This window comes from Tachysurus vachellii, chromosome 12 (assembly GCF_030014155.1).
Source record: "Tachysurus vachellii isolate PV-2020 chromosome 12, HZAU_Pvac_v1, whole genome shotgun sequence".
Lineage (NCBI taxonomy): Eukaryota > Metazoa > Chordata > Actinopteri > Siluriformes > Bagridae > Tachysurus > Tachysurus vachellii.
Genome location: NC_083471.1, coordinates 9,800,888 through 9,828,785, shown reverse-complemented (window position 1 = coordinate 9,828,785; position 27,898 = coordinate 9,800,888). Strand labels below are relative to the sequence as shown.

The 27,898-nt window shown below is 45.1% G+C and overlaps 2 protein-coding genes across 5 annotated transcripts in view; both read right to left on the bottom strand.

Annotated features, from left to right (window-relative positions):
- Positions 1–1,407: 1,407 nt before the first annotated feature.
- On the bottom strand, positions 1,408–21,406 carry gak (cyclin G associated kinase). Of its 2 annotated transcripts, XM_060882562.1 has the most exons (28): positions 21,058–21,406; positions 15,683–15,744; positions 15,311–15,370; positions 14,896–15,010; positions 14,654–14,796; positions 13,940–14,065; positions 13,300–13,389; positions 12,822–12,957; positions 12,615–12,727; positions 11,746–11,821; positions 11,176–11,299; positions 9,762–9,811; positions 9,478–9,626; positions 9,261–9,383; positions 9,004–9,137; positions 7,370–7,564; positions 7,116–7,233; positions 6,931–7,010; positions 6,575–6,768; positions 6,239–6,403; positions 5,328–5,741; positions 5,029–5,166; positions 4,689–4,829; positions 4,478–4,567; positions 4,170–4,391; positions 3,893–4,044; positions 3,596–3,772; positions 1,408–3,196 (listed from the first exon to the last, which is right to left on the bottom strand). In XM_060882562.1, the coding sequence occupies exons 1-28, from the start codon at positions 21,194–21,196 to the stop codon at positions 3,095–3,097; spliced, it is 3,828 nt and encodes a 1,275-aa protein (XP_060738545.1). In that variant the 5' UTR covers positions 21,197–21,406; the 3' UTR covers positions 1,408–3,094. The 2 variants fall into 2 exon arrangements, with proteins under 2 accessions (XP_060738545.1, XP_060738546.1); XM_060882563.1 differs by lacking the exon at positions 4,689–4,829.
- A 1,626-nt stretch (positions 21,407–23,032) lies between these two features.
- sh2b3 (SH2B adaptor protein 3) overlaps positions 23,033–27,898 on the bottom strand; it is a 33,065-nt gene continuing 28,199 nt past the window's right edge. For all 3 annotated transcript variants that reach the window (XM_060884014.1, XM_060884015.1, XM_060884012.1), the window contains exons 6-8: positions 27,421–27,635; positions 27,123–27,294; positions 23,033–26,891 (exon numbers count right to left, since the gene is read on the bottom strand). In XM_060884014.1, the coding sequence (XP_060739997.1) occupies positions 26,560–26,891; positions 27,123–27,294; positions 27,421–27,635 (719 nt within the window). In that variant the 3' untranslated portion in view covers positions 23,033–26,559. The remainder of the gene's footprint in view (positions 26,892–27,122; positions 27,295–27,420; positions 27,636–27,898) is intronic.

Here is a 27,898-nt window from a genome sequence, read left to right as displayed (position 1 = left end):
AGTAAAAAGTCAAATTAATTCTCACCTCAGTCAGAAATGCCCACAGAAGACTGTGCTGAAGGGCAGAAGATGACCAGAGGAGCTCATAATAAAGATAAGCTTCATAATGGTTTCCATGATGTCTGAAGAGCCTTTTCCAAGGCTAGTACACAGCATGGACTGGTATTGTACAGTGGTACATCAGCAGGTCTGAGTTCTCCTATATCAGACCTTGAACAGCTCCCTTCTCCTTCCACATAATGGCTATAGCACAATCAGTAGCAATGGACACAACAGTCATGACATCAGTTTCCTTTCATTAAGCATCTGTATGACACAGCTGGCCTTAGTCTGTGCCATGTGTTGGCTCATCCACCACAAGAGAAAGGCAGGGTGCATGTTTGATATCATTAGTTAACTCCTTAACACGGGTAAGTACCTCTGTCCTCCTGGTTGAAGTGTCATTGGATAGTGGGATTGTCTAATGTCCTGTCTCGGCTTTCTACACTAAACACTCCTTAACTCTCTGCATCAGAGAATGGCTTCTTGTTTTTGCCCACTACTCAGGACACAGACATCTGCTCCTGTAGCTCACTTTTGCTGTCAGAGCTCTCACAAGCAACTTATTTGCTGATTCATATGAAGACTTTTATCTGTCATAGTTTTACTGTCTTTACCTCTGTATTTTGTGGATATTGCCATTCAAAATGTTGGTTTGTTTTGTTTCATAGTGGTATTTGACATTTCCTCTCTTCACAACTCCAACTGTCTCAATACAAATCAAGCAGAACAGCTTCTTGCTGGTTTGGGGCATAATGAACACAGACATCTCCGTCCAGTCATCTTTGAAAACTCTATTTTCTTCGTCAACTTTTTTCCTCACCCATCCAAACGCTCACTGCGGTGAAGTGTCGCCCGATTACATCAAACTTCATACACTGACTGGATGTCATGACGACAGTGTCACAAAGGAAAACTTTTAACATCGCATTCACTTTCATTTCGGACCATAAAAAAAACGTAAGAAATGATTTACGAGTTTAAAACGTACTTATCAAAGTAGGAAATCCGCACTTTGAATCCTTTGATTCAAAAATTTAAATACAAAATGAAGACCGGATTGAATTCCCTCCAGATCCAGAGATGAAACAGGATTCTGTGCCTACAGAAGGTGCCAGTGATCTTGAGCTCAGAGGAGCACAGGCTTGAGATGTCTACAGGTGAGCTCCTCATGTCACTACACTCACTTTTTGGATTCTGAGATTTCGGTTTTATTCACATGGCTCTTTACACACACACACACACACACGCTTCGCAGAACTCCAAATGTAGATTGTGAGGTGATGCCTGCTGTCATGATGAAAGTTTAGTGAGCTTCATATTGATTCATAATGAGTGCGGCTTCAGTAAAAACGCTTCAGTCTGAGCAAAATGTTGATTGTGATTTATTTTTCATACAGTCCAAAAAGAACAAGTGAATCATGTAAATCAGACGTTAGTAAGACTGATTTAAGAAAATAACAGGAAACTTGGGTTTAAGGCCCTGAATGAATTGAACATCTGGGGGGGGAAAAAACAAAAAATAAAGAGGCATGTCCTTTAGCAAAATAGAGCATTATTTTAGAGTTCTGTTCCTCCAAAGGATGGAAGGATAATGAACAAGAACACTCTGATGAGCACGGAGACAATCATCACATTCAGTTTGATCAAATTCTACATTTCCTTCAAATCTTAAGATGCTGAAGATTCACGCTAACCAGCAGGTACCCAACAAGCTTTTAGCTTTCATTTCTGGTTTCTAGTGTGATGAAGATTGGAGGTTTTCCCAGCTGAAGTCAGCTGAATACAGACGAGTGCAGTAACGTAAGTCATTCATAAGAGAGTGACCAGGGTAAATGAACTGGCAGGTTATCTCTGTGTCCCTGCTGGTTAGTTACTGTGTTCTAACACAGATACACGTTCAGTAATCCAGCATGTTTCAGTGTGTCTGTGTGTGAGACACTGAGCTGTAACTGATCTAACGTGCCATTCATCATCGTCTCCTCCTCAGCATGTGCAGGGGCACGATTCAGCCTCTACAATGCCACAAATACTGCACAGGTCCTTCAGCAGCATCACTGTGTTTTTTATCCTAAACATACTTTCACTCCAGTGAGTTAAAATCTGTCATCAGATACCAGCTAATCATTTCATGATCTTAATCAAAAGCTTCATTTTCTCTCTCTCGCACACACACACACCCTCATGTGATATACAGGTTAATATTTTACATTTGGTCATTTTTTTAAGGAAAATATAAGAAAGAAGGGACGCAGCTGGGTGAGAGCTCTGAAGTGGATTCACTGTATAGTGGTGCTGGTAATTGATATTAATGATCATTAATGATTACTGGATTAAACACAGTGGGAGCAGATCAGAATGTTGTATTTCTTTTTTTAATTTAATCCACTTTTTTCAGACCTTGAATCTGTGCGTCCCTGAAAAATGAGGAAGAAATGAAAGTAGAGAAGTATTAAGGAAGAGTTATGGTACATTCCAGCTGAAATTTTCTATAAAGCACATTCACGTCTGTAGATGCTTTGGAATGATTTTACACACACAGTCTTCGCCATGTTTCTTTCCTCAGCTGTGACATCAGCAGCCTGTGTACAGTCTCACAAACAATAAATAGGACTAACCAAGCTGTTCATAAACTTTCAGCTCACACACAGTGACACAGACCTGACCAACACAGACCTGACCAACACACACAGCGATAAGACAATATACTGATTAGTGATAAAGTAATGAGTAACATAAATAACAGAAAAAGATGAAAGAACACTAAGATTAAAAAACAAAACAAAAATAAATGACTTGATCCCTTCACTGTTCCCTTAACCCCACACACACACACACGTGGTGTGAGAGCAGGTAAGGATTTCTTTCAACTGTTTGTACTTTCACCGAGACAGACCGGTCCGTTCATGGGTGTCGTCTGTCTGTCTGTCTGTCTGTTAAAGGCATGTTGTGTGTTTCTTTCTCTCTGTAGCAGATTTCTGTGTGAAGAAGCTCCTCTCTATCTCTCCATCACTCTCTCGCTGTTTCCTGAGAGAGACCTGTGTGGTACCGTCACTCAGAACAGCGGTTTAGAACCTTGGTTCTCGAACTCTGACCAGGCGTCATTCAGCTCCATGAAGATCATCTTGGCGTACTGCTCGTACGGCTGCCCTGCCGCCTGGACAACAACAACAAGAGGTGCGTGAGGATGCGACAGCCCCGAGTGTGTACTGATGAGAACTTCCTGCTCTTCTTAGCTGCTTTCACACTCGTGCCTAAATACTAACCTACATCTATAGAACTCGAGATAAAAACTCCTCAGCTGTGTACACCACTTTTGGAGAAAAAAAATCCAGCAGTGTCACAATTATCAAATGAACATAAATAGAGGAAAACCTGTGTCCCATTTTTTGACCACTAAATCAGTCCACATTACAACATGTCCCCCTGAACACACCATTAAACAGATAGGCTGGGCATTTATTTAGTGCATTTTTCCAGATGTGACCCTGATGATCCTGTGTGTGTGTGTGTGAGAGAGAGTGTGTGTGTGTGTGAGAGAGAGTGTGTGTTTGACCTTGTCAGGATGGACGATGAGGGCTGCTTTCCTGTAGAACTTCTTCACCTGGTCAGGTGTGAGCAGATCAGCCATGCTGACAGGTTTCCAGCGTGTCTCTCCCTCCCACAGCACTGTGTGTAGCGTGAAGAGCAGAGCGCGGATATTCCGTTCCTTCCCCTCGATCCAGTCTAAGATCTAACACACACACACACACAGGTCAGTACTCCTTCAGCAAGACTGACAGTAAACATTACATGGCAGAACCACAGACCATACTCGCTCTCACTCTCCCGCCCCCTCTGTGCGTGTATGTACCTGTAGTTTCAGTGGATCCATATCTCTACTCATTTCCTGCTTCCTCATCTCAGCAATGGTGCGAGCCCCTCCCTTTTTATCAGGTTTGTAACCAAATCCCTGATTGGATAGCAAATCTTCAAAATCATCCTCCTTCACTTTGGGCTTTGGACCTGCACGCGCACACACACACACACACACACTATATCACAGCATCCCTGTGTAGCAGCACCTGGGGGAGTTTGGATTGCGTACATGTACAGTATTTACGTGTGAGAGATTGTGTGTTTGTGTTTACCAAATCCTGGCCCCCTGAGTCCTCGCTCCCCTCGTCCTCCAATCACACTAAAGTTGAGGTTGTAGTTGGGTTTTCCTGATTGGGTGGTGCTGGTTTTAGGGACAGAGTTTGGAGGTGCCCAGGGTTTATTAGCAGGTTGAGATGAAGGCTGCTGCTGCTGCCGCCGTGACTGACTCGAGCTCTTTGATGTTCCAGCAGGGGGCGCTGCTTTAAATCCGGAACCTGAAACACACAATCGTGAAATTTACAGTAAGTTTAACTGTGTGTGTGTGAGGTAGAGAGAGAGAGAGAGAGAGAGAGATTCTGACCTGGCAGAGTGGTACCCAGGTTCCCGAGGTCAGCGAAGGGGTCAAAGCTCTGAGACTTGGTCTTTGAGAAGGATGAGGACACACCTGGAGCTAAGACACATGCACACACATTTCATATATATACATATATATAAATAATCACACATACACACTACTATAACTACAGCAGCGCTGATGGTGTGATTATTCAACTGATCAGTTGATTGGTTACCAGTGAAGGTGGTTTTTTTAGCATTAGCAGACATGCTAGCTGCCGTGCTGGAGGCTCCAGTGGTCCAGCTTTCCCAGCCACCCAATAAATCAGGTTGACTCGCTGATGAGGTCATCTTAGGCACATCCCCCGTGAGTTTATCTATTTAATTACACCAATTAGCATTTAGATCAAGTCTGATTAACACACTGACCCATTTTACACACACACACCCAACACCAAATCAGCAAGAATCATTCTAGACAAACTTTACACCGTTGTAGAATTCAGTCAATCAGGCTTCAGGAATAGGCCATGTGACATTAGAGGTAGAGAGTGATAAGTGAATATTCTCTCTTACTGAGGTTAAAGAGACTTGAATTGGTGGCAGGAGGTGGAGCTTTGAAACCACTGCCATCTGATCCAAGTAGGTCACCAAACAGGTCTGATCCACCTGTGACCCCTGACCCCACACCAAAGGGGTCAAACAGGTCATTCACTGGTGAGGGACAGAGAAATAATACGCATTATATACTTGCAGAAAATTACTAAAATGATGCTAACTATAGTTTCCAAACACATCACAGCCTGAGTGCTACGGTTCTAAAACACTGTGGAACCCGTATGGACACACAGTTGAGTGGTGGTGCAGTGTCATACATTTAGGGGCAGTAGAAGTGGTGGCAGTTGTGTTGGGGGCAGCTGAAGGCTGGCTGGATGAGTTGCTGAAAAACAGGTCCTCTGTGTCCCCTGTATGGGAGGGGCCAGGGGCGGAGCCAAACAGGTCATTCAGCAAATCACTGTTACTTGAGCAGGTCTTCATTCCTGTTTCTGGGGTGATGGCAGAAGGGCAGGGGTCAGAGTTCAGGCCTAGCAGGTCCTCAGTGTCAAGCTGGGGGTCAGAAGTCATGAACTCTGCCTCAAACAGAGGTTCACTCGTATCACGTGACATGGTTCCCTCCGCAGGGGCGGAGTAAGAGACCGATTCCTCGCCTGATTCGACACCACTCAGATCGTCCTGCTCATCCAGTGGTCCAGGCACACCGTCAGAGTGATGGTGCAGCCTGCCTATGTCTGGAAAACACAACCAACAAGAGTTAAGTGCCACATCTATTCTCCTAGGAAATGGAAATCCCAAATCCTGGTTTAAAGAAGTGAATGTGTCAGTGAGGGCCGGGCTTAGGTTACATTTCAGGAGCCAATCACAAACTCGTACATTGGATTACTAATTACTAAATTACTATGGTCATTAACTTAACCAAAGCAGCACTGTACGCTGGGCACTGTATGGAGGCCCAAGAGCTAGGAGAAGAAATGTTAATGGTGATAAAGTCTGTGATTGGTTGAATTTCACTTTAAACTCCGCCCATGCTATTCCAAGGACACTGACGCTGAATGCTTTCTGGAAGGTAAAATGATCATTTTTGGTAAAATACTTGATCTAGAAACAAAAAAGCATAACGCTGCATTCTCTTTACTGATTTACTGTGCATTATTCCAGTGGCGTTCGGCGATCACCGGGATGTGAAGTTTTATTAATACAAAGAGATGAAGGTGAGAGCAGAGCGTACCCTCCCAGTCCAGTGTCTGGAAGAAGTTGTTAGCGTTGGAGTCTGTGCTGGTGCTGGGAGGTGAGGGAGAGTCTGCGTTCTGTTCCTCAGGAGAGTGATCTGGCTCTGTACAGCCCGAGTCATAGAACGCTGTAGAACCAGGCTGTCGAGGAAGCTCTGGCTTCCCTACAGAAAGAGAACATACAGATATGTTTCAGACAAATCAGAGACTGTAGACTTAATGACAGCACACACGACTTCCTGAGCTTAGAATTTTGTCAGATCTGAGGAACTCATGAAACTTAACTAACACCACCAATCCTCTGAAAAACACACACTGGAGGCTGACTTTCTCACCGAATTTAGTCAGGATCTCTTGCTGCTCGTCTCGGCTGGAGAACAGGATCTTGGGATTGAGGCCTTTAGTGGAGAAGTTCTCCCAGGGTGGATTCTTGTGGGCAGGGCGATCACGAGGCTCTACCTCCACGTCCAGGTTGACTTGGAAGAGGTCAGGGTATTTCTCCTGGATGTCACATGCATCTAGATCATACCTGTAAAAAGACAGATGACACACCTGTTATTACACTTCATTTATGCACTATTATAATACTTAATTCATTCCATCTCTACAGCTGATTCTGATTTGCACACACACAAACACACACAACAATAAACGAGTCTCTGGTCTGAGATCAGCTCTGTCCCTCACTCACTTGGCGAATTTGACGGTTGTGGCATTTCGAGGCACAAAACCAGTGTGGAACTGAATCTGGAACATCTTCATGGAGGCCATCTACACAGAACACACCCCAAAATGTATCAACATCCCACACACGCAAAACACAGAGAATAAATTCACTCAAAAGAATACTGTGTGCGCATGTCTGTGTGTGTGTACCTTGGCTTGAAGGCGTCCTCCAAGTGTGGCACGTGCATGGTAGATGACAATCAGCACGTCTCCTTGCACCAACACATTGAGGGGAATCTCAGCTCGGCCATCTTCCATCTTAAAGTCCCTGTGTACACACACACACAATTTCATCACCGTTAATAATCACTGATAATTAATCTTCTCTCAGCTGAAGTTCGAACAAGGGGGGGGGGGGGGGTTTACATGACAAGAAACAGCAAGTTGTCGGTCATGTGACCCACCTCATCCGGTCATATTCTTGTGAGGTGGTGGCGACTCTCTCGTCTCCCACGTAGACCTCACAGAAGGGCCGGCAGCCGTTTCTCTGCTTGTTGAAAAGAGGCACGGGCGTCATGACGATGGAGTGGAGCATTATGGGCTTGCTGTGGGGGATTATGGGCTCCTCTGCCATCATGTCACACATGTACTCAATGTACCTGAAATCAAGCAATAATCAGTCATACACATGTACATGGAGTCAGTACTCCATGAGGTATTTACACAGTGGACCCTGGGTGGAAAAAACCCAACACTGCTCCAGCCTGTTTACTTCTTTTAGAAAAAGATCTAACAGTAATTATCTATTGATGATTTCAGCTACGAGAGACATCCAGTAAGAATCGGTCACTTACACCACCTGCAGCACTAGCTCACAAACCATAAACCTGTTAGAAACCTGCTGTAACCAGTCAACATTTAATATATGTTCCCAAACACGGCTACTATAATAAACTTTTCGATATATGACCAGGAATATTATTCTCCTGTAATAAACAATCACCACACTGTACACAGAATAATCCTGCACACCACACGTGTTGATGTGTGAATGGGATGAAGAAACCAAACAACTCCTAAAAGCATAAGAAATAAACACAAACACAATAATGCAGTAGAGTGAGTGAACCAGCAGGGGGCGCCACACGCCGATAAAGCACAGGGTCACGTAAGATGTTTTCTAATTCCCACGATAAAAAATTAATAATGTCTTAATTATAAGAATAAGCGTCCTAAAATCACATTTTCAAAATAAAACATTTTTCAGTACAATTTTACTTTTTAATTCTGACCAAATAAAAACAAAAACAACAACAAAACAAAACATACTTTTCAGTAAAAATGATACTGATGAATTCTACATAGTTAATCAAGTCCATCTTGCACATGCTTTAATTCTCCTGTGTGGATGTGAAATGTTGCTCTCTCCAACTGATTTACAAGTGCTGGTATTTCAGACTAATCACCTCCTTGGGGTTTGTTTTTTGAGTCACAGTAACGAGTCCTCACTCTGCAGGAGGTTCAAATTTTGTGAAATAACTTTAGGAAAAGTTTCACTCTGGGTTTTGTTCTAAAGATCTCCTCTCGAGTGCTCCTTGTTCTTCAGGATACTGTGTGTTTAGGCATGTTCTTCTAGGAACAGGTGTATTATAATGAGGTCATGTGACCCTTCATCTGCACACAGGTTTCTGATGGTAACAGATTACACCAGAGCTAATGTAGAGTTCTCACATTAATGGGGTCAAAACCGACACACTCAACATTTATACTTGTAAATAATTTTGCAAACTACACTTATTTTAGTCTCTCTCGCTCTCGCTCTCCCTCAGTGCCAGAGAAAAACCACACACTTACACAGAACTCAGCCTGAGGGCCAGAGAACACGGAGCTACACACTGCAGCAGGAAACACCAACCGAAACACCAACCACCACCACACACACACGGGAAGAACTGTGTGTGCAATCAGGTTAAGGTTCAATCTTTAAAACGACTAATAAATAACTTAGTAATCATTTATGGGGTTTTCATCTTCTGCTGTTTTATTTCCAGTCAGCCAACCTCAGAGGGTGTAGCTGGTGTGTGTGTGTGTGTGTTACCTCTTGTGTGAGGGTGTGATACCCGGTGGACAGCGCTTCATGCTGAACATGTAGACTGCAGCCTCGGCTGTGGAGAAGAGACGACAGAAACACAGGAACGAGCACACTGCTACAGCTGACACCGCACGCCCGTCCTGCACACAAACACACACACACACTCACAGTTACCCTCTTCTTCTCTCCCTAAGCTCCATTGTGTAGATTCTGACAGTGGAATAGCAGTGTCAAATAATGTGTGTGTGTCTGTGTGTACATACTAAGCAGTGTACGATGCAGACGTTTCTTTGGTCCTGTTTGAGCCACTGGTGCATGTTCTTACACACACTGTACAGACTGGTCAGAGTGGGAGCACGCCTTACCTGCCAGCCACACTCCCATACCTACACACAATCATATATGTACATGAGTACACTTAAGTAGCCACACAGGTACATCTCATGTACGGGTGTGTGTGTGTGTGTGTGTATGACTGACCCGGTTATGGAAGCGGGTCGGTCTGTAAGAGCGTCTGGACAGGTTATACACAGCGTAGTGACCGGCGTGCCGAGAGTCTAGATACAGACGCACGTCTTCGATGTTGTTCTTAATGGCTGACTCCACCCCTTCAGCTGGAAATGACATGACTGTGTACACACACACGATGATGTTAACCAACATGATGAGAGTATAAATTACGGTGTTATTCAGTGGAGTTATTTAGTGCTAATACAGAACACATTACTGCATGTGTTACAGCATGCGTTATGGTGACCTCTCACCTGCTATTCTGGAGGTGATGTAGGACACATCCAGGTCTCCTTTAGCATAACTAGAACACACACACACACTTAGATCACATACTCAAACTTACAATATCACCATCTTCTGGTTATAAAATCACCTTTTTAACCTCTAGCAGGTTCTTCTGATGTGTGGAGATCTGTTCAGCTAAAAATAGCATTAACTCACCATGTAATAACTAATAATTAATAAGGAACATTGCTGGAAATAGAAAAAAAAAATAATAAAAGCCCAAAGGAAGCATCCCCTTAGCATGGAAATCCTATTCAGAACCTCGAGCTCAGCATCACATCATGCAGCATCACCAAAAGCAGATAGATCATCACACACTATTTTAGATCTCCAAGTCTAACTGCATGGTTCACTGAGAAAGTAAACATTATACACTCGTGAACTACGGCTTTATGCAGGATAAAATTCCCTCCTGTGTGTCATAGCTACGTTACAGCATGATCACAACATACAGGATGAGAAACGGTCACTCTGGGGAAAACATCAGCAGGGGGTTAGAGTAATACATAACGGGATAAACACACATCACATTAATAGCTAAAAGAACAGCAGCAAATCTACTACAAGCATACACAATGTTCTATAAGCAAGCCAGGAAAAGTATAAAATTGTGAGGGAAGGAGAGCACAAACATTTCTCTCTCTCTCTCTCTCTCTCTCTCTCACATACACACACACACACACACACACAGACAGACCACAGAGAAAACCAATAGTTACCTGGAGCTGCATGCGGTGGGCGGAGTTACACAACCACAACATAACATTTAGAAAACAGAATCAACAGAAATAATGAACAAAAAATAAAACTCAAACAAAACCATCAATCAGAAATCACACAGTTTGGACCTTACTATGGCTTAATGCACTCCAGAGTGGGTTTGAGAACCTTCTCAGTCTCAGAGGATGACCATTTTCTGTCATACAATAAGACAAGAATCCTGCAACCGTGCAGCATTCTAGATCCTCAAAACTCCAACACTTTCAGGCCGGAATGTGTATTCTAGAGCGCCGGTGTTCTAGAATGTTAAGTGCTCTAGTGTTCTACCGCAACATTTAATCGTGTGTCACTACATGGCTCATTGTGTGTGTGCATGTGTGTGAGGAGTAAATTAAATGGATTAAAAATTTAAAACAACGTTGTCTTGGAAAAAGTCTCAGTGTCGTCAATGACAAAACTCTCACTTCCTTAATTTAAGTAAGTGTGTGTGTGCGAAAGAGAGAGAAAGCAGATGTAAGCCCATGCAGGCACAGGAAAGTCTGGTGTTTAAAATTAAACCTTCATCATCATCCTTCTCTCCAAGTGATCTAATGTCTGTCTGGGTTCTCTTTCTCTGTGTGTGTGTGTGTGTGTGTGTGTGTGCACGTGTGTCTCTCTCACCTGGCCACAGACTGAATGACTTTAGAGGATGTGTCTTTGATGTTGGTGAGGAATCGCTCTGTTCCTCCTTTAAGGATGTCCAAAAAGCCTCCCATCCCCTGGTCAGGATCAGTGCCATACACACCTACACACACACACACACAGAGGAACTGAAATTTTTACAACAGAGCTCTGTTTCAGGACCAAAATACTTCTTGTGAGGTGACACTGTGTGTGTGTGTGTGTGTGTGTGTGTGTGTGTGTGTGTGTGTGCGCGCAGACAGTTAATCCTTTTAAGTATATCGCAAAATAAATCTTCAGCCTTACTGTTAGACTACATGATAACACTTGTCACACACACACACACACACACACAGAGTAAACCAACAGTGGACAAAAAGAAAATACACAGAATAAAAAAAGAAAAAAAAATAGACACATTACACAAATAGATACACATATACATGTGTAGATACATGGACACAGACAATGAACCAAAAACATATGGACAAACAGAAACAGATACACAGACATACACAAATATGCTGCTATTCTGAAAAACACACACACACAGATAGATGGGCTCCTTACCTGCAGGGTGTGTGTTGTTGGTGTGTGTTTGTGGTGGTGCAGCGTTGCTGCCGAATCCTCCGTTCTGTTCCAGCAGCTGCAGAGGGACATAACCGTTAGAGAAGCGCCTCACACACTCGTACACACTCAACACATTCATCGAGACTAAACAGTGTGTGCTAGAGAGGAGAGGACGCAGATGCTCATGAGATCAAGTGCTGACTAGAAGACACGACAGACTCTCACTCTCTCACACACACACACACACACACACACACACACTCCCCCACGCTCACATGTGCTCTCTCTCTCCATCACACACATTTGTCCACTATGCACATGTCTGATGTTCACACTGACTTACACCAAAAGCAACATGTTTATCATAAACAGTATGTAGAGAGAGATGAGGAAGAAAACATCAGTGATAAGAACAGTACACTTTATTTGATTCTGTCTCTAGCTGTGTCTTTAATCCGGAGCTAACACCCGGACTTACCTACATCACATAATCACTCTTAATCACATCAACCTAAAGCACACACACACTCGTATGCAGTGTGAGAAGCACATCCACACAGAGACACAGCTGATAGAGAGAGAGACTGAAAAGCTCCTCTGACGTGTGTGTTTGTGTGTGTCTATCTAAATGAGGAGCTTGTTTCCCCAATAAAGCCTCATTTAGCACACACCAGCTCCATCTTACTCATCCCTGTCTCCCAGAATCCATCACTCTCTCAATCTACACCATCAGGAATACAGAGAGAAACAAAACGTGGAGTAATTTGAAATATGTAGATGGACAGAGATAATAACGTAAATATAAAGAGAGGAGAGGTGTGCGAAGGAGGAACAAAGCAGTATTTAATTCTTTCTTTCTAGCTGGTTACCTCAGTGATAGGAGATTTGGGGTTGACGTTACGGGCGGCTGCAATTTCCTGCAGCTGATTGACCAGCTCACTAATGGATAGGCGTTCCTCAGGGTTCACCTTCAACATGGAGCCTACACACACACACACACACACACACACACACACACACATTACAATCAACACAGTCAGTCAGATAGAAAGACAGACAGACCGACAGGTACTGACGGATGAGCTGGTGGAAGACAGTGTAGCGGTTCTCGTTCTCTGGAAGGCTGTATTTGCCATTAACAATGCTGAGTTTTGCTCCATCCTCAAACGGGTGCTGCTTAAAACACAGCAGGTACAAGATACAGCCCAGAGCCTGGGGAGGGACACAAAGAGGACATGTTCACACACACACTTAGATTTTTAAGTTTAGCTTTTTAATTTTTCAAACTTTTCATAGCTATGGGAAATGCTGTCTGATTGGTTAACACATCAGAGATACTGCAGTCTGATTGGTTAACACATCAGAGATTCTGCAGTCTGATTGGTTAACACATTAAAAGATACTGCAATCTGATAGATTACATTGCCATTACAGTCCAACTGTTTGTAAAAGGGCACTTTTACAGAGGAGAGCAGACTGGTCTTACTGGTTACAGTGGGACTGTGAAGGGAAACTGGTCTAAAGAAGACAGCTAGCAAACACACCAAAACTCACCCATATGTCCTGTTTGTCATTGATGGGGAAGTTGGAATAGAGGTCAATCATCTCCGGGGTCCTGTAGGCTGGAGTTGTGTTTCTGGTGATCTGGACACACACACACACACACACACACACAAACAAGTCTGGTCTGATGACATAGTTACTGTTTACTAACAAACAGTGATTAGAGTAATGGACTGGACTAATGTAATTACGCTGGACTCTGGTCAGGAAATGTAACAGAGACACAATCACTCAGAACTAAACACACAACTGTGTAATTTAATAAGATGACAAAGGCAAACTCTTCTCTCTCTCATGATACAGAACACAGGTGACCTAAATGTGCTGTGTCTCATTACCATTATACTGTCTTCTTATGATGACTCAAACACACACACCTCTACAGTGAACAGACATTTACACACAAATAGCAGCTAACACATAATGCACTGCAAAAGATCAGAGGTCAACTAATGTACCCAGAATGCAGTCTATGTTGGGGAACAGGAATAAGGTCATAACAGTAAAGGTGACCATCTTTAAGAGTTTATATTAAGATTTTGGAACTTTTTCCCAATAAAACCAAGAGCTGAATAATAATCTTTTTGTAGCAGCAGTAATAAAACACACTGTGTAAGTGTGAGTGTGTTACCTCATCCTCCACCATGGACCTTTTGTGTGCGCTCCAGCTGTAGTCTGGGTAGTGGGTGACGGTGGTGGCGCTGCCAAAGTCACACAGCTTTATCGTCCCCTGCTGGCTAATCAACAGATTCTCAATCTGACACACACACATACGCAGACACACAGAGACACACGCGCGCACAGAGACACACGCGCGCACAGAGACACACGCGCGTACAGAGACACACGCGCGCACAGAGACACACGCGCGCACAGAGACACACGCACACAGAGACACACGCACACAGAGACACTTTGTCATATTCTTGACCTGCCTTGGAGCTCTTTTGGTAGTTTCTAACCCCAGCATAATGTGAACACTCCATAAGATCTGCTGTTTAAAAGCAGCTCTGAGACACTCGTCTTGACCTTACAATGTGGCCCTCGTTGAATCCGTCAGATTCTTACTCGCACATTTTTCCTGTTTCCAACACATAACTTTGGAGCTTTAAGAACTGACTATTCACTTGCTGCCTAATACACCACACCTCTGACAGGTGACACCATAATGATCAGTGTTACTCGTGTCACCTGTCAGGAGGTAATGTTATGGCTAATCAGTGTGTGGTGTATAGTGAATATACAGTCACTTTTCTGAAACAACTACAGGTAGCTGAATGGCCTTTTGTGAGATTTATGAAAATCAAAACAAAATGGTGCAGAGCTAAAGGAGGCGGAGCCTCACCTTCAAGTCCCGGTGTATGATTGGTGGTTTCTGTTTGTGCATGTGCTGAACAGCACGACATGATTGGTAGAAGATCTTCAGCACAGTGTCACATGACATAGCTCCCTTCAGCTCCACCTTCTTCACAAAGTCCACCAGCTGACCTACAGGAAATGGAAACAGGAAACAGGAAGTGGGTGCTACAGGCTCAACAGGCCGTGTTCTGTGTGTGTGTGTGTGTGTGTGTGTGTGTGTGTGTGTACCTTTACAAAGCTCAGTGAGGATGAGAAATTCAGCCTGGCCTGTGTCAGACTCCTCTTTACTGATGGATGCTGCAGAGCAGAACTGAACCACATTGGGATGACCAGACAGCTTTTTCTGCGTGCAAACACACAGACACACACACACACACAGACACACACGCACAGACACACACACAGGCAGACAGACACACACACACACAGACAGACAGACACACACACACACAGACAGACACACACACACACACAGACAGACACACACACACAGACAGACACACACACAGACAGACACACACACAGACAGACACACACACAGAGACAGACACACACACAGACAGACACACACAGAGGCCTTCATAATTTACATAACTCTATAAAAAGTAGCGTTAAATTATTCAGCATGTGGATGATAGTTTACCATAAAGCACACTTCCTGGATGATGGCCTTGTTCTTCTCCTCCTCATTGGACAAAAGTCTCTGTATGTGCAAGCACATGGACACACACACAGTTACAACCAGTGAACCTCTAAACCTCTGTGATTATTTGGTATGTATTATATGATCAGAGTGTTTGTGTGTGAGAGAAAAAAGAGAGAAACAGTGAGTGTTTCTGTTATCACAATCACACACACACATGCATACACAGAGCTGAAAGATTGAGATCTCTATGAATTGTAAGGAAGGGGGATTGAATGCCTGTGTGTGTGTGTGGGGGGGGGGGGTGAGAGAGAGTAAGAGAAAATAATATTTAGTGTAGCTATTGTGTTTATAAAAGCAATTCTTGTGTACCTTAAGAGCATAGTCTCTGCCATTACCCAGGTCCTGAGCTTCATACACAAATGCAAAGCCACCTACACACACACACACACACACACACACACACACCATTAACACTGAGTATGTTAAATATACAAAAATGAAGTGTTCAAGCAGTGTGTACAGATAGACTGACTGTATTTACTGAATTTTCACAGATGACAGACAAACTTTATAGAGGGGGTGTGGGGGGCATAGAAATAAATAATAGCTAGATAAGAACACCAGAATAAGAAGATTAAAAAATAAAACCACAGACAAAATAAAACTATAGAAAAGATCTTATTGCACATGCTTGGTTTAAAGAAGAATGCTAATGTTTTGGAAAGAACCTTCATCCACAGAACAATGAGACGCGCTCTCTCTCTCTCTCACACACACGGAGAGAAATACAATTATTCATTTTTATAGTTAACTAATGAATGAATACATCACTGTAAAATATGATTACTGTGATTCATTCATTCATAAATGTAAAAAATTTACAAATTGTACACGAGTGAGTGAGTGTGCGTGTATGAACGTGTATATACAGGGGTGGTGTTATCAGGGTGTTAGTTAAAAACCAACACACTAAACACATACACACAACACCTGCACTGCATCTTCACACACTAAAATACTGCAAGACTGAGGACAAAGAGAGAGACACACACGAACCAGGTCGTAACCATAGCAACAAGTAAATGAATAGCTGAATCAAGAGTCCCTAAAGTTTCTTGTTACAGGTGAGCACACAGACACACATTTAAACAAAGCGGGCCTATACACAACCACAAAGGAGAAGGAAGTGTGTGTGTGTGAGTATATGTGTGTGTATGTGTGTTACGTGACAAACCGTTCTCTGTTCGAGAACACACTCAGTCATGTAAACAGAGAGCACAGCAAGAAACTCACACACTCATCTCAAACACAGAAAGAACTCCTTACACACACACACACACAGAGCAAACACTGTACACATACTGATGGACAGGGTGAAAGATTGGTGAACAGAGACAGAGAGAGAGAGAGAGGTGTGCAGAGACAGACAGACAGACAGACAGACACACACAGACAGACACACACACAGACAACCCGACACACACACCCCGACACACCCCGACACGCACACACCCCGACAGACACAGACACACGCGCACACCCACACCGACAGACACGCGCACACACACACCGACAGACACGCGCACACACACACCGACAGACACGCGCACACACACACCGACAGACACCCGCACACACACACCGACAGACACGCGCACACACACACCGACAGACACGCGCACACACACACCGACAGACACGCGCACACACACACCGACAGACACACGCACACACACACCGACAGACACACGCACACACACACCGACAGACACACACACCGACAGACACACACCCACACACCGACAGACACACACCCACCCACACCGACAGACACATACACACCCACCCACCGACAGACACATACACACCCACCCACCGACAGACACATACACACCCACCCACCGACAGACACATACACACCCACCCACCGACAGACACATACACACCCACCCACCGACAGACACATACACACCCACCCACCGACAGACACACACCCACATGTAAACAGAGAGCACAGCAAGAAACTCACACACTCATCTCAAACACAGAAAGAACTCCTTACACACACACACACACACACAGAGCAAACACTGTACACATACTGATGGACAGGGTGAAAGATTGGTGAACAGAGACAGAGAGAGAGAGAGAGAGAGGTGTGCAGAGACAGACAGACACACACACACACACACACACAGACAGACAGACACACAGACACACACACACAGACACAACCCGACACACACACACCCCGACACACACACACCCCGACACACACAAAACCCGACACACACAAAACCCGACACACACACACACCCCGACACACACACACACCCCGACACACCCCGAAACGCACACACCCCGACACGCACACACCCCGACAGACACAGACACACGCGCACACACCGACAGACACACGCGCACACAGACAGACACAGACAGACAGACAGACACACACAGACAGACACACACACAGACACACACACACACAGACAGACAGACACACACACACAGACACACACACAGACAGACGCACACACACCCCCCGACACACACACACACACACACACACCCCGACACACACACACCGACACACACCCCGACAGACACACCGACAGACACACCCCGATACACACACCCCGACAGACACACACACCCCGACAGACACACACACCCCGACAGACACACACACCCCGACAGACACACACACCCCGACAGACACACACACCCCGACAGACACACACACCCCGACAGACACACACACCCCGACAGACACACACACCCCGACAGACACACGCCCCGACAGACACACGCCCCGACAGACACACGCCCCGACAGACACACGCCCCGACAGACACACACGCCCCGACAGACACACACGCCCCGACAGACACACACGCCCCGACAGACACACACACCGACAGACACATACACACCCACACACACCGACAGACACATACACACCCACACACACCGACAGACACATACACACCCACACACCGACAGACACATACACACCCACACACCGACAGACACATACACACCCACACACACCGACAGACACATACACACCCACCCACCGACAGACACACACACACCCACCCACCCACCGACAGACACACACACACACACCCACCCACCGACAGACACACACACACACACCCACCCACAGACACACACACACCGACAGACACACACACACCGACAGACACACACACACCGACAGACACACACACACCGACAGACACACACACACCGACAGACACACACACACCGACAGACACACACACACCGACAGACACACACACACCGACAGACACACACACACCGACAGACACACACACACCGACAGACACACACACCGACAGACACATACACACCCACACACACCGACAGACACATACACACCCACACACACCGACAGACACACAGACACACACCCACACACACCGACAGACACACAGACACACACCCACAGACACACACACACCCACACACACCGACAGACACACACACACACCGACAGACACACACACACCCACACACACCGACAGACACACACACACCCACCCACCGACAGACACACACACACCCACCCACCCACCGACAGACACACACACACACCGACAGACACACACACACCCACCCACCCACCGACAGACACACACACCCACCCACCGACAGACACACACTCACCCACCGACAGACACACACTCACCCACCCACCGACAGACACACACTCACCCACCCACCGACAGACACACACTCACCCACCCACCGACAGACACACACTCACCCACCCACCGACAGACAAACCGACAGACACACACACCCACCCACCCACCCACCGACAGACACACACACACCCACCGACAGACACACACACCCACCCACCGACAGACACACACTCACCCACCGACAGACACACACTCACCCACCCACCGACAGACACACACTCACCCACCCACCGACAGACACACACTCACCCACCCACCGACAGACACACACTCACCCACCCACCGACAGACAAACCGACAGACACACACACCCACCCACCCACCCACCGACAGACACACACACACCCACCCACCCACCGACAGACACACACACACCCACACACCCACCGACAGACACACACACACCCACCCACCCACCGACAGACACACACACACCCACCGACAGACACACACACACCCACCGACAGACACACACACACCCACCGACAGACACACACACACACCCACCGACAGACACACACACCCACCGACAGACACACACCCACCGACAGACACACACACACACCGACAGAGACACACACACACACACACCGACAGAGACACACACACACACACACCGACAGAGACACACACACACACACCGACAGAGACACACACACACACCGACAGAGACACACACACACACACCGACAGAGACACACACACACACACCGACAGAGACACACACACACACACACACCCACCGACACACACACACCCATCCGACACACACACACACCCACCGACAGACACACCCACCCACCGACACACCCACCCACCGACAGACACACACACACCCACCCACCGACAGACACACACCCACCCACCGACAGACACACACACCCACCCACCGACAGACACACACACCCACCCACCGACAGACACACACACCCACCCACCGACAGACACACACACCCACCCACCGACAGACACACACACCCACCCACCGACAGACACCCACCCACCGACAGACACCCACCCACCGACAGACACCCACCCACCGACAGACACCCACCCACCGACAGACACCCACCCACCGACAGACACACCCACACCGACAGACACACACCCACACCGACAGACACACACCCACACCGACAGACACACACCCACACCGACAGACACACACCCACACCGACAGACACACACCCACACCGACAGACACACACACACCGACAGACACACACCCACACCGACAGACACACACCCACACCGACAGACACACACCCACACCGACAGACACACACACACCGACAGACACACACACACACACCGACAGACACACACACACACTGACCGACAGACACACACACACACCGACCGACAGACACACACACACCGACAGACACACACACACACCGACCGACAGACACACACACACCGACAGACACACACCGACAGAGGTGGACAGAGATATAGGTTTGGAGGTAATTATCAAACGGTCAGATATCACGCGTGTGCTTTAACACAAACCGTTACTGCTGCTGTAGTGTAGATTTTCTGCGGTTTTATTAGGACGTATAAACACACACGTCAGGATTTAAACACATAATAACAATGCACTAAGATCTTTACACCCAATAAAAATCTCCATATCATAAAGGCTGTAAGTGTGGAGTCTGTTTTCCACCGTGACATTTCTGCATCATTAGCGTGCGGCCAGGTATCAGGTGACTCATTAACCGCGTCATCACACTAGCAGGGTTAGCAAATAGCTCCACAAGTTAGCAAACATAAGCAGGTTCACCCTTTACCTCACGTTAGTGAACACTAATTGAGAATTTTAATTGAGTCGTCAGTGTCCAATCGTTTAGACTGTCCAATGTTAATAAAGAAATATGAGTCGTGCTGGTTTGGAGCAGCTAACCGGTTAAACCAGAGTTAGCATTAGCGCTAGCATTAGCGTTAATAAGTCTAGCTGACTATTCATACTAAACCCCAACATAACACACGGCTAAAACTCCTCACCCTCAGCTATGACCCTCTTGATACGGAGTTTGGTGTCTCCGAGTTCCACCACCTGACCCACGAAGTCGTGCTGGTCTCGGCTGGCGGCGGCGGAACCGGTACCGGCCAGAAAGCCCAGAGCCGACTGGAACAGGGACATAGTGATCCGGTGCGGAGTCCCCGCTGTGTAAAAACACCCTCAACACGATTACACCGCTACACAGCCCTGTTCCTTCACTGCCTTTTAAAAATTAACTGACAATTTATTTAATTTTTTTTATTGAAACCCGGAGTTCCTTCACTACTCAGCCATTTTAACCACCAAATTGCAACGAACAGGGCTCATTTCCGTGTTTTGCGTGACGCCATGACGCCAAGACGTAAAATGTTTTCGTCACAACAATTACTGGTATAGAGGAGTAACTGTTCACACTGTATCACTTAAATAAATCGGTCTATTCAGAAATATTAGTGCAGTTCAATTAGTTGCAAATCATGAGTATTCAGCCACCCTAAAAATTTATCAATTCAAGTTTTTTTCAAAGAGCAAGATTCTGCTTTGGATGATGTCTTCTTTATAAATTGAGTGATGCATAAAATCAACACTAAATGCATGTAGTATTTGTGTGTAACAGGATATTTTGTTAACATAGCTATGTCACAATTATTCAACTCCTGTGTAATAGTGTTGTTTTTAACAATTTCTGAGTTTTTATGAGATAAAGTGGAGTTAAAACATAAGTAAGCCTTTTCGGAACTCTATAATTATCCTTCATTTGCTTCAGCAGGGATGTATATGTAAACCTCACCCATAAAGGTATTAATTTCCATTTACATTCACAGCATTTGGCAGACGTTCTTATCCAGAGTAACTTGCAACATTGCTTTTAAGTCTCTATCGATTAACACATTTACACTGGTTCACTGAGTTACAGACTTAGGATACCATCAACCTAAAGCTGTTCAGGGTTTTTTTTTAAATTGATGTTTTATTATTTTATATTATATTTATATTATTATTTTAAATATACACATAAAACAAATGGGGAAAAAGTGCTAGTTCAAGTATTTCAGGAATTCGAGGTGTGTTACAATCATAAGAAAGACAAAGGAGCTTCCACAAAAGCTGAGAGAGGACATTATTTCATCACACCTGAAGGGCCTTGGGTATAAAACCTCCAAAATATTTAACATTCCAAGTGACGTCTATATCAGCATTTCTAAAGAAGTATAAAACTTATAGAACAGCTGCAAACCTGCTTGGCTGTGGAAGAAAGCCCAAAATGTCACCAAGCGCCCGTACTAACTTAGTCAGGACAACTAAGAAAAAAACCGTGTGTGACTAAGTCACCTACAGGATGACCTTATGAAGGGTGGTACAAGTACTTCAGTGGCAACTATAAGATGTGCACTGAATAAACAAGAACTTCATGGCCAGACTCCAAGACACAATCTGCTCTTGACCACAAGGAACATCTTGTCGACTATAGGAGGAATTTTGATAAGACTACAGAGTTTTGGGAGACTGTTGAATCCAAACTGGAACTGTTTGGACATATGGACCAGCAGTATGTCTGATGTGTGAAAGTTTTGATCATGTACCTGGCATCATGGATTACCAGAAATACCAGGCCATAAAGAAGAACTTAATGCCTTCTGTTGACAATTTAAACCTTGGTGATCATTGGACTTTCCAGCAAGACAATGATCCCAAGCACAACTCTAAGTAAACCAAAGCTTGGTTGAGAAAAAGATCCTGGAACGTCCTGTTGTTTATACAGCTGACAAATAGCAGGTTTCCTCCTCATCTAAACCTTGAGCTGAAATGTGTGACGTGACTCAGACCTCAACCTGGCACGCTTTGTTTCTCCTCAATCCTAAGAAACACTAATCCTCTGGAGTTTGGTCCTGAGGCTCTCTCTCACTTCTCAGGGTCTGATTCACCATCTATAACATCAAAGTCTATCTATAACAACAAGACTCAGGCATGCGGGTCTTAAAAAGATTTTAACATTCATTTTATTAGTTTTTTTCTAGAGAGAGAGAGAGAGAAAGAGGGATAAAGAGAGAATGGGACATATACAGTGGATATAATTTACTGTAATATGTATCTTGTTATATGGAGAGTAACAGAAAATCCTTATAAAATAAGTATAAACTACAATGAGGGTAAAAAGCTGATTACAGCTAATCTGAAGGATCTACATTCATATGCTGAGGACTGTTGAAATGCTAGTGATGGGGAGGTTCTGCAGGAAACAGGAAGTGCAGGTCAGAATGTCACCAGCTAATAGGAAGAGCAGGTCATGGTGCAGGTCTGTCCACTCGCCTTCCAGACAGGAGACAGTCAGGATGGTTCAGAGTCACTCTTCATTGTCTGTTCAGTAAATGAGACTGAAAGAAGACAGTGGACAGACGCTGCAGCCATTTAGGAAATTAATCACACACACTGTGGAACCTGATCTGGTAAAGGAATTACACCCAACACAAAGGACTGAACCTCCGACCGGAGCGGACTGGTCTGCAGGGCAGTCTTCTGTAATGTTGGTGAGGAGTGAATGTGCTGGTGTAAAGGATTAGAAGTGGTGAAGCAGCATGAGAACTCCTGAGTGTAGGAGGTGAACCTCAGCCAGTCCTCAGTGCAGCGTGAGGTAGTGAATCCTTGCTGCTTCCATCACTTCAGTGTGTGACTGCATCCTGACAGAGCAGACTGACTGCACCGATGTGATCACGCAAGGCATAAGAGGTGATTACAGCAGGCTGAGATATGCAGAAGATACGAGATACCGTTGCTTTCCTTGTGCTGAGCTAATTATCTGAAACCATTGTTGCGTGTGAGGAGGTTGTGAGAGGCAGCACCGATAAACGTCTGGCTTCTCTCTGGACCTTCTTTTTCACTGGAACAAGCGAAAGCTGGCAAAAGTGGCTAAAGTTTAGCATCTAGACATTCACCATGGAGACAATCAGACATGATCTGACACTCGATGAGTCGACATGCTTGCAAAATTTAGTGCCTCGCTAATTCTTAATGCTAATAAATACATTTCCAAATAATTTTAAACAATACTACATTTAGTCAGTTAATTTCTAAACAATTGCACAAAGTAAGCTTCACTAATCCACTCAGACAGAGCAAGAGAGCAGCTAGTAATGCTAACAGATGTAGAAAAATAGTAAAGAGTAAAATAAAAATAGTAGCTAAGCTAATAGCTCTATGTTCTATTGTATGTGCATGTGTGTGTATCAGTGGAAAGCAACAGCAGTGTTTTTCAGTTTTTAAGGGAAACTAAAGCATCTTTGGCTGAATTCTGTTAAGGCACGTGAATGTTGTTAAGGCACGTGAATGTTGTTAAGGCACTTGAATGTTGTTAAGGCACGTGAGTTTCGTATTTTCCAGACGACATTCCATTAGCAATAAATCTCAGTCCTCTGCACACTGCCCCTACTGGTGTGGCATGGTTTACATTTTCTCCTAATACAGTTACAGCAGTTCAGTACTGTTCCTCCAGATAAACTTACTGATACTCCTTTATACTGTGAGATATTCTGTCAGTAATCCCACAAGTGTTGGAGGAATACACAAATTACCAAAAAAAAAACTAAAACATTTGCAGACGATTTTACTTTAAAAGTTCTGCCACTTGCTGATAGAGAAAGTAATTAATTTATTATACATTTTTTTTGTGTTAAAAGTAAAATGTAAAATAAAGAGTCTTGGGGTTTAATTGATCAAATTTCACTTCCTGTACCAGCAGAATGCAAACATGCTTCAGCTGCACTACATGACGTGTATGTGAGCACACACACACACACAGCTGCTGCGTGAGCTGCTATTGTTCACACAGTCGTGCGTCTGCAGGTCTCATGTGCCTTCAGAGGAGTAAAACTTTATCCACTAGGTGGCAGAGTAGTGCAGTAACACCTATACCAGCTTCCTGGACAACTGCCTGCACATCAGCGACGTTTGAGAAGGCGGTGTAAACAGCAAACTTACGTTCATGTCATGTGTGCAGCTAAAATAATCTGAATCCAGGATTAACACAAACATCTCTGTGTGTGAAATGTCACGTGTTCATCTGAAATCTTAATGTCAGGATCATGGAGTTGGTGTTCTCATCACAACTCATCCCTGATCCCTGTCCTGAGGGGACGGAGGCACTTGTGAGGAGATTTATTATTGCTCACGGAGACACCAGTCCTGTCTCACAGTGACATCTCCATGAAGCTCTCACATCCACACACACACACACACACCACTAGAACGAGGAGAGCCGCAATTCAGCCTGGACCTTTATATCAAACATGGATCATGAATTTATTTCAGATTTCTTTAAACCAGGCATCTATGCTTCCACTCAGGAGGAGCTTAGCACAGCAAAGTCTCAAGCCTGCAGCTTTATTATCTTCTGGGACTTTTTTTTGAACGGGAGCTTGTTCTAAACTTCACGAGCTGTGCTTCCTGATGTACATTTTCTTTTGGAGTAGCTTGCCGTTAGCTACACACAGGCCTTTAGAGTGAGAATGAACCAGCTCTGTTAGCAGTTCTAATCTAGTCTATGCTAGCTGTCTTTAGAGTGAGAATTAGCTTCAATGCATCCCTGTGTCTTTATGAGATAAACCTGTACTAACATTTCCTTCACGTTTGGAATGGCAGGTATGTTCTTACTGCTTGGATTTAGCATGCTAATCTTTCCCAAACACCATGCGCACATTCTGCTAGCTCACTCTGAACAAGACACAGTTTCTCAGTTTATGACAAATTACATGACAAATATATATAAAAACAACCTCACAAAACTTTTCTAACTAATCTATAAAAGTATTTTAAGCCTCCTTTAGTATGGCTAGCTCGTTTATCAGACTGTCTGGTGCTTGTGTGCTGACAGCTCATCCTGAGTGAAAGCTGACTGTCTCAACAGGAAGTGCTCACGCCGATTCTGAAAAAGGGGGAATTATATAAAACTATAAAACACAGACATAAAGAATATAAATTGGCTTAAATAAACTAACACTGTCCCAGTAGGGTTGGGCTCATCAAACACCACTTTTTTGTGCTGTGCTGAATGAACCAGCATCTATTGCTGAGAATGTTCTGGAAACTTCTCAACACACACAAACACACGTGTGCGTGCACACGCACGAACGCGCACACATTAACTCTTAATAGTAAAATAAATCTTTAAAGTACATTTGAAGCAGAAGTGATTGTCAGGCATCTCTGCGGAGTGTGAGGTATGTGTCCTCTCTGTCCACACACACACACACACTCGTGTGATCTGTGCCATGAGCTTGTACGACTGGTCTGCAGGGAGTCTATCCTGCAGATCTGCTGATCTTCCCCTCATTAGTCAATGGCTTTAACACAAATCCAAGAGTAAAAGCACTAGGGGAAGTGCTTTCAGAGGAATGGGATATTGCCCAAGTTCCTCTCCTTCATCCTGACCTGCTTGCGCCACAAGGTTCAGAGTGCTCTGGTGCCACCTGGTAAACGTCTCCATCCAGAAAGCTGTCCAACACTTTTGTTCAGAAGAACATGTATTGGTTGTCAATGGCTCTCTTGCGCCCCCTGTCCAGCGGCTCCAGCTCGTATTCTGAGTCCCGGGTGTGCAGGAGCGGAGGGAGGGGGTTCGGGTGGCGGAGGAGAGTCCTGCGGCCCACCGACTCACTGCGGCGGATGTTGGTGGGGTCAGAGGTGGGTCCCAGAGAGCCGTGTGGAGGGAGGGCGGGGCCAGATGAAGCTCCGAGGGGCGGGGCGATGGGGGCAGATGCTTCAAGGCCCCAGTGAGCCAAGCTAGGCTCTGAGCTACAGCGAGAGAACGGAACCAACACTGGAGAAGCCACAGAGGAACATAAAGCTGGAGAAAACACAAACACACACACACAGATGCACATATTGTTATTAATGATTCTCCTCATAAACATTTACAACATTAACAATACAATGCAAAAAAAATATAAGAAAATAAATGTAAAATAAATAGTTTAATAATGTGTGTGTGGGTGTGTGAGAGTCTTAAAAGTGCATCAGAATTTGAAATTCATCTGTAAAATGACATGATTTCCAACCATTCACATACTGCTCCTACCTGAGCTGGTGGGTGTGGCTAGCACGTAATTGGCCAATAGGACATCACGTGCTGCTCCACACTCCAGTGGGATTGGACAGACACGGAAGTGAGACAGCATGTCAACAACGGAGGAGAAACGCAGATGCTGTACCCGACACTGACCCCACTCAGTCAGAGACAGACGCAGGTGCTGACAGACAGGGACAGAGAGAGAGAAAGAGAGAAATAAATATTACAAACAAATGTATTTTGTAAGAGCACACAGAATGATGATGATGATGATGATGATGATGAACGTGATGATGATGAACATTACCTTGGCTCGTCCCTGGTAGTTGAATGTCAGAACGTAGTCACCCCTTCGTGTCTCACTCTGTCTGACTAGGAAGTTGCCGTGACCTCTGACCCCTGCGTACTGCACCAGGTAGGCAGCACGCACACGAGAGATGGGCCCGTGGAACCATGGAAAAGAGGACAGGAAGTGATCCGTCTTGTGGTGCACCTGCTCCGGCAGTGTGAAAGTAGGAGAACCTAGAGGACAATCACAGTTTTTTTCCACACTCTCACACAGACACTTCAGTCCATGAGTCAGGGATGAAGCACTGTGTGTGGTGCTCAGTGAAGCTCAGGTTGAGTGTGTGTGTCGTGTAGTGTGAGTGTGATTGTATGTGGGTATAGTGTGTTTGTTGAGTAGTATGTGTGTATGATAGTATGTGTGTATAGTGTAGTGTGTGAGTGTATGTGTGTATAGTGTGTGTGTAGTGTAGCACGTGTGTGTAGCGTAGTGTGTGAGT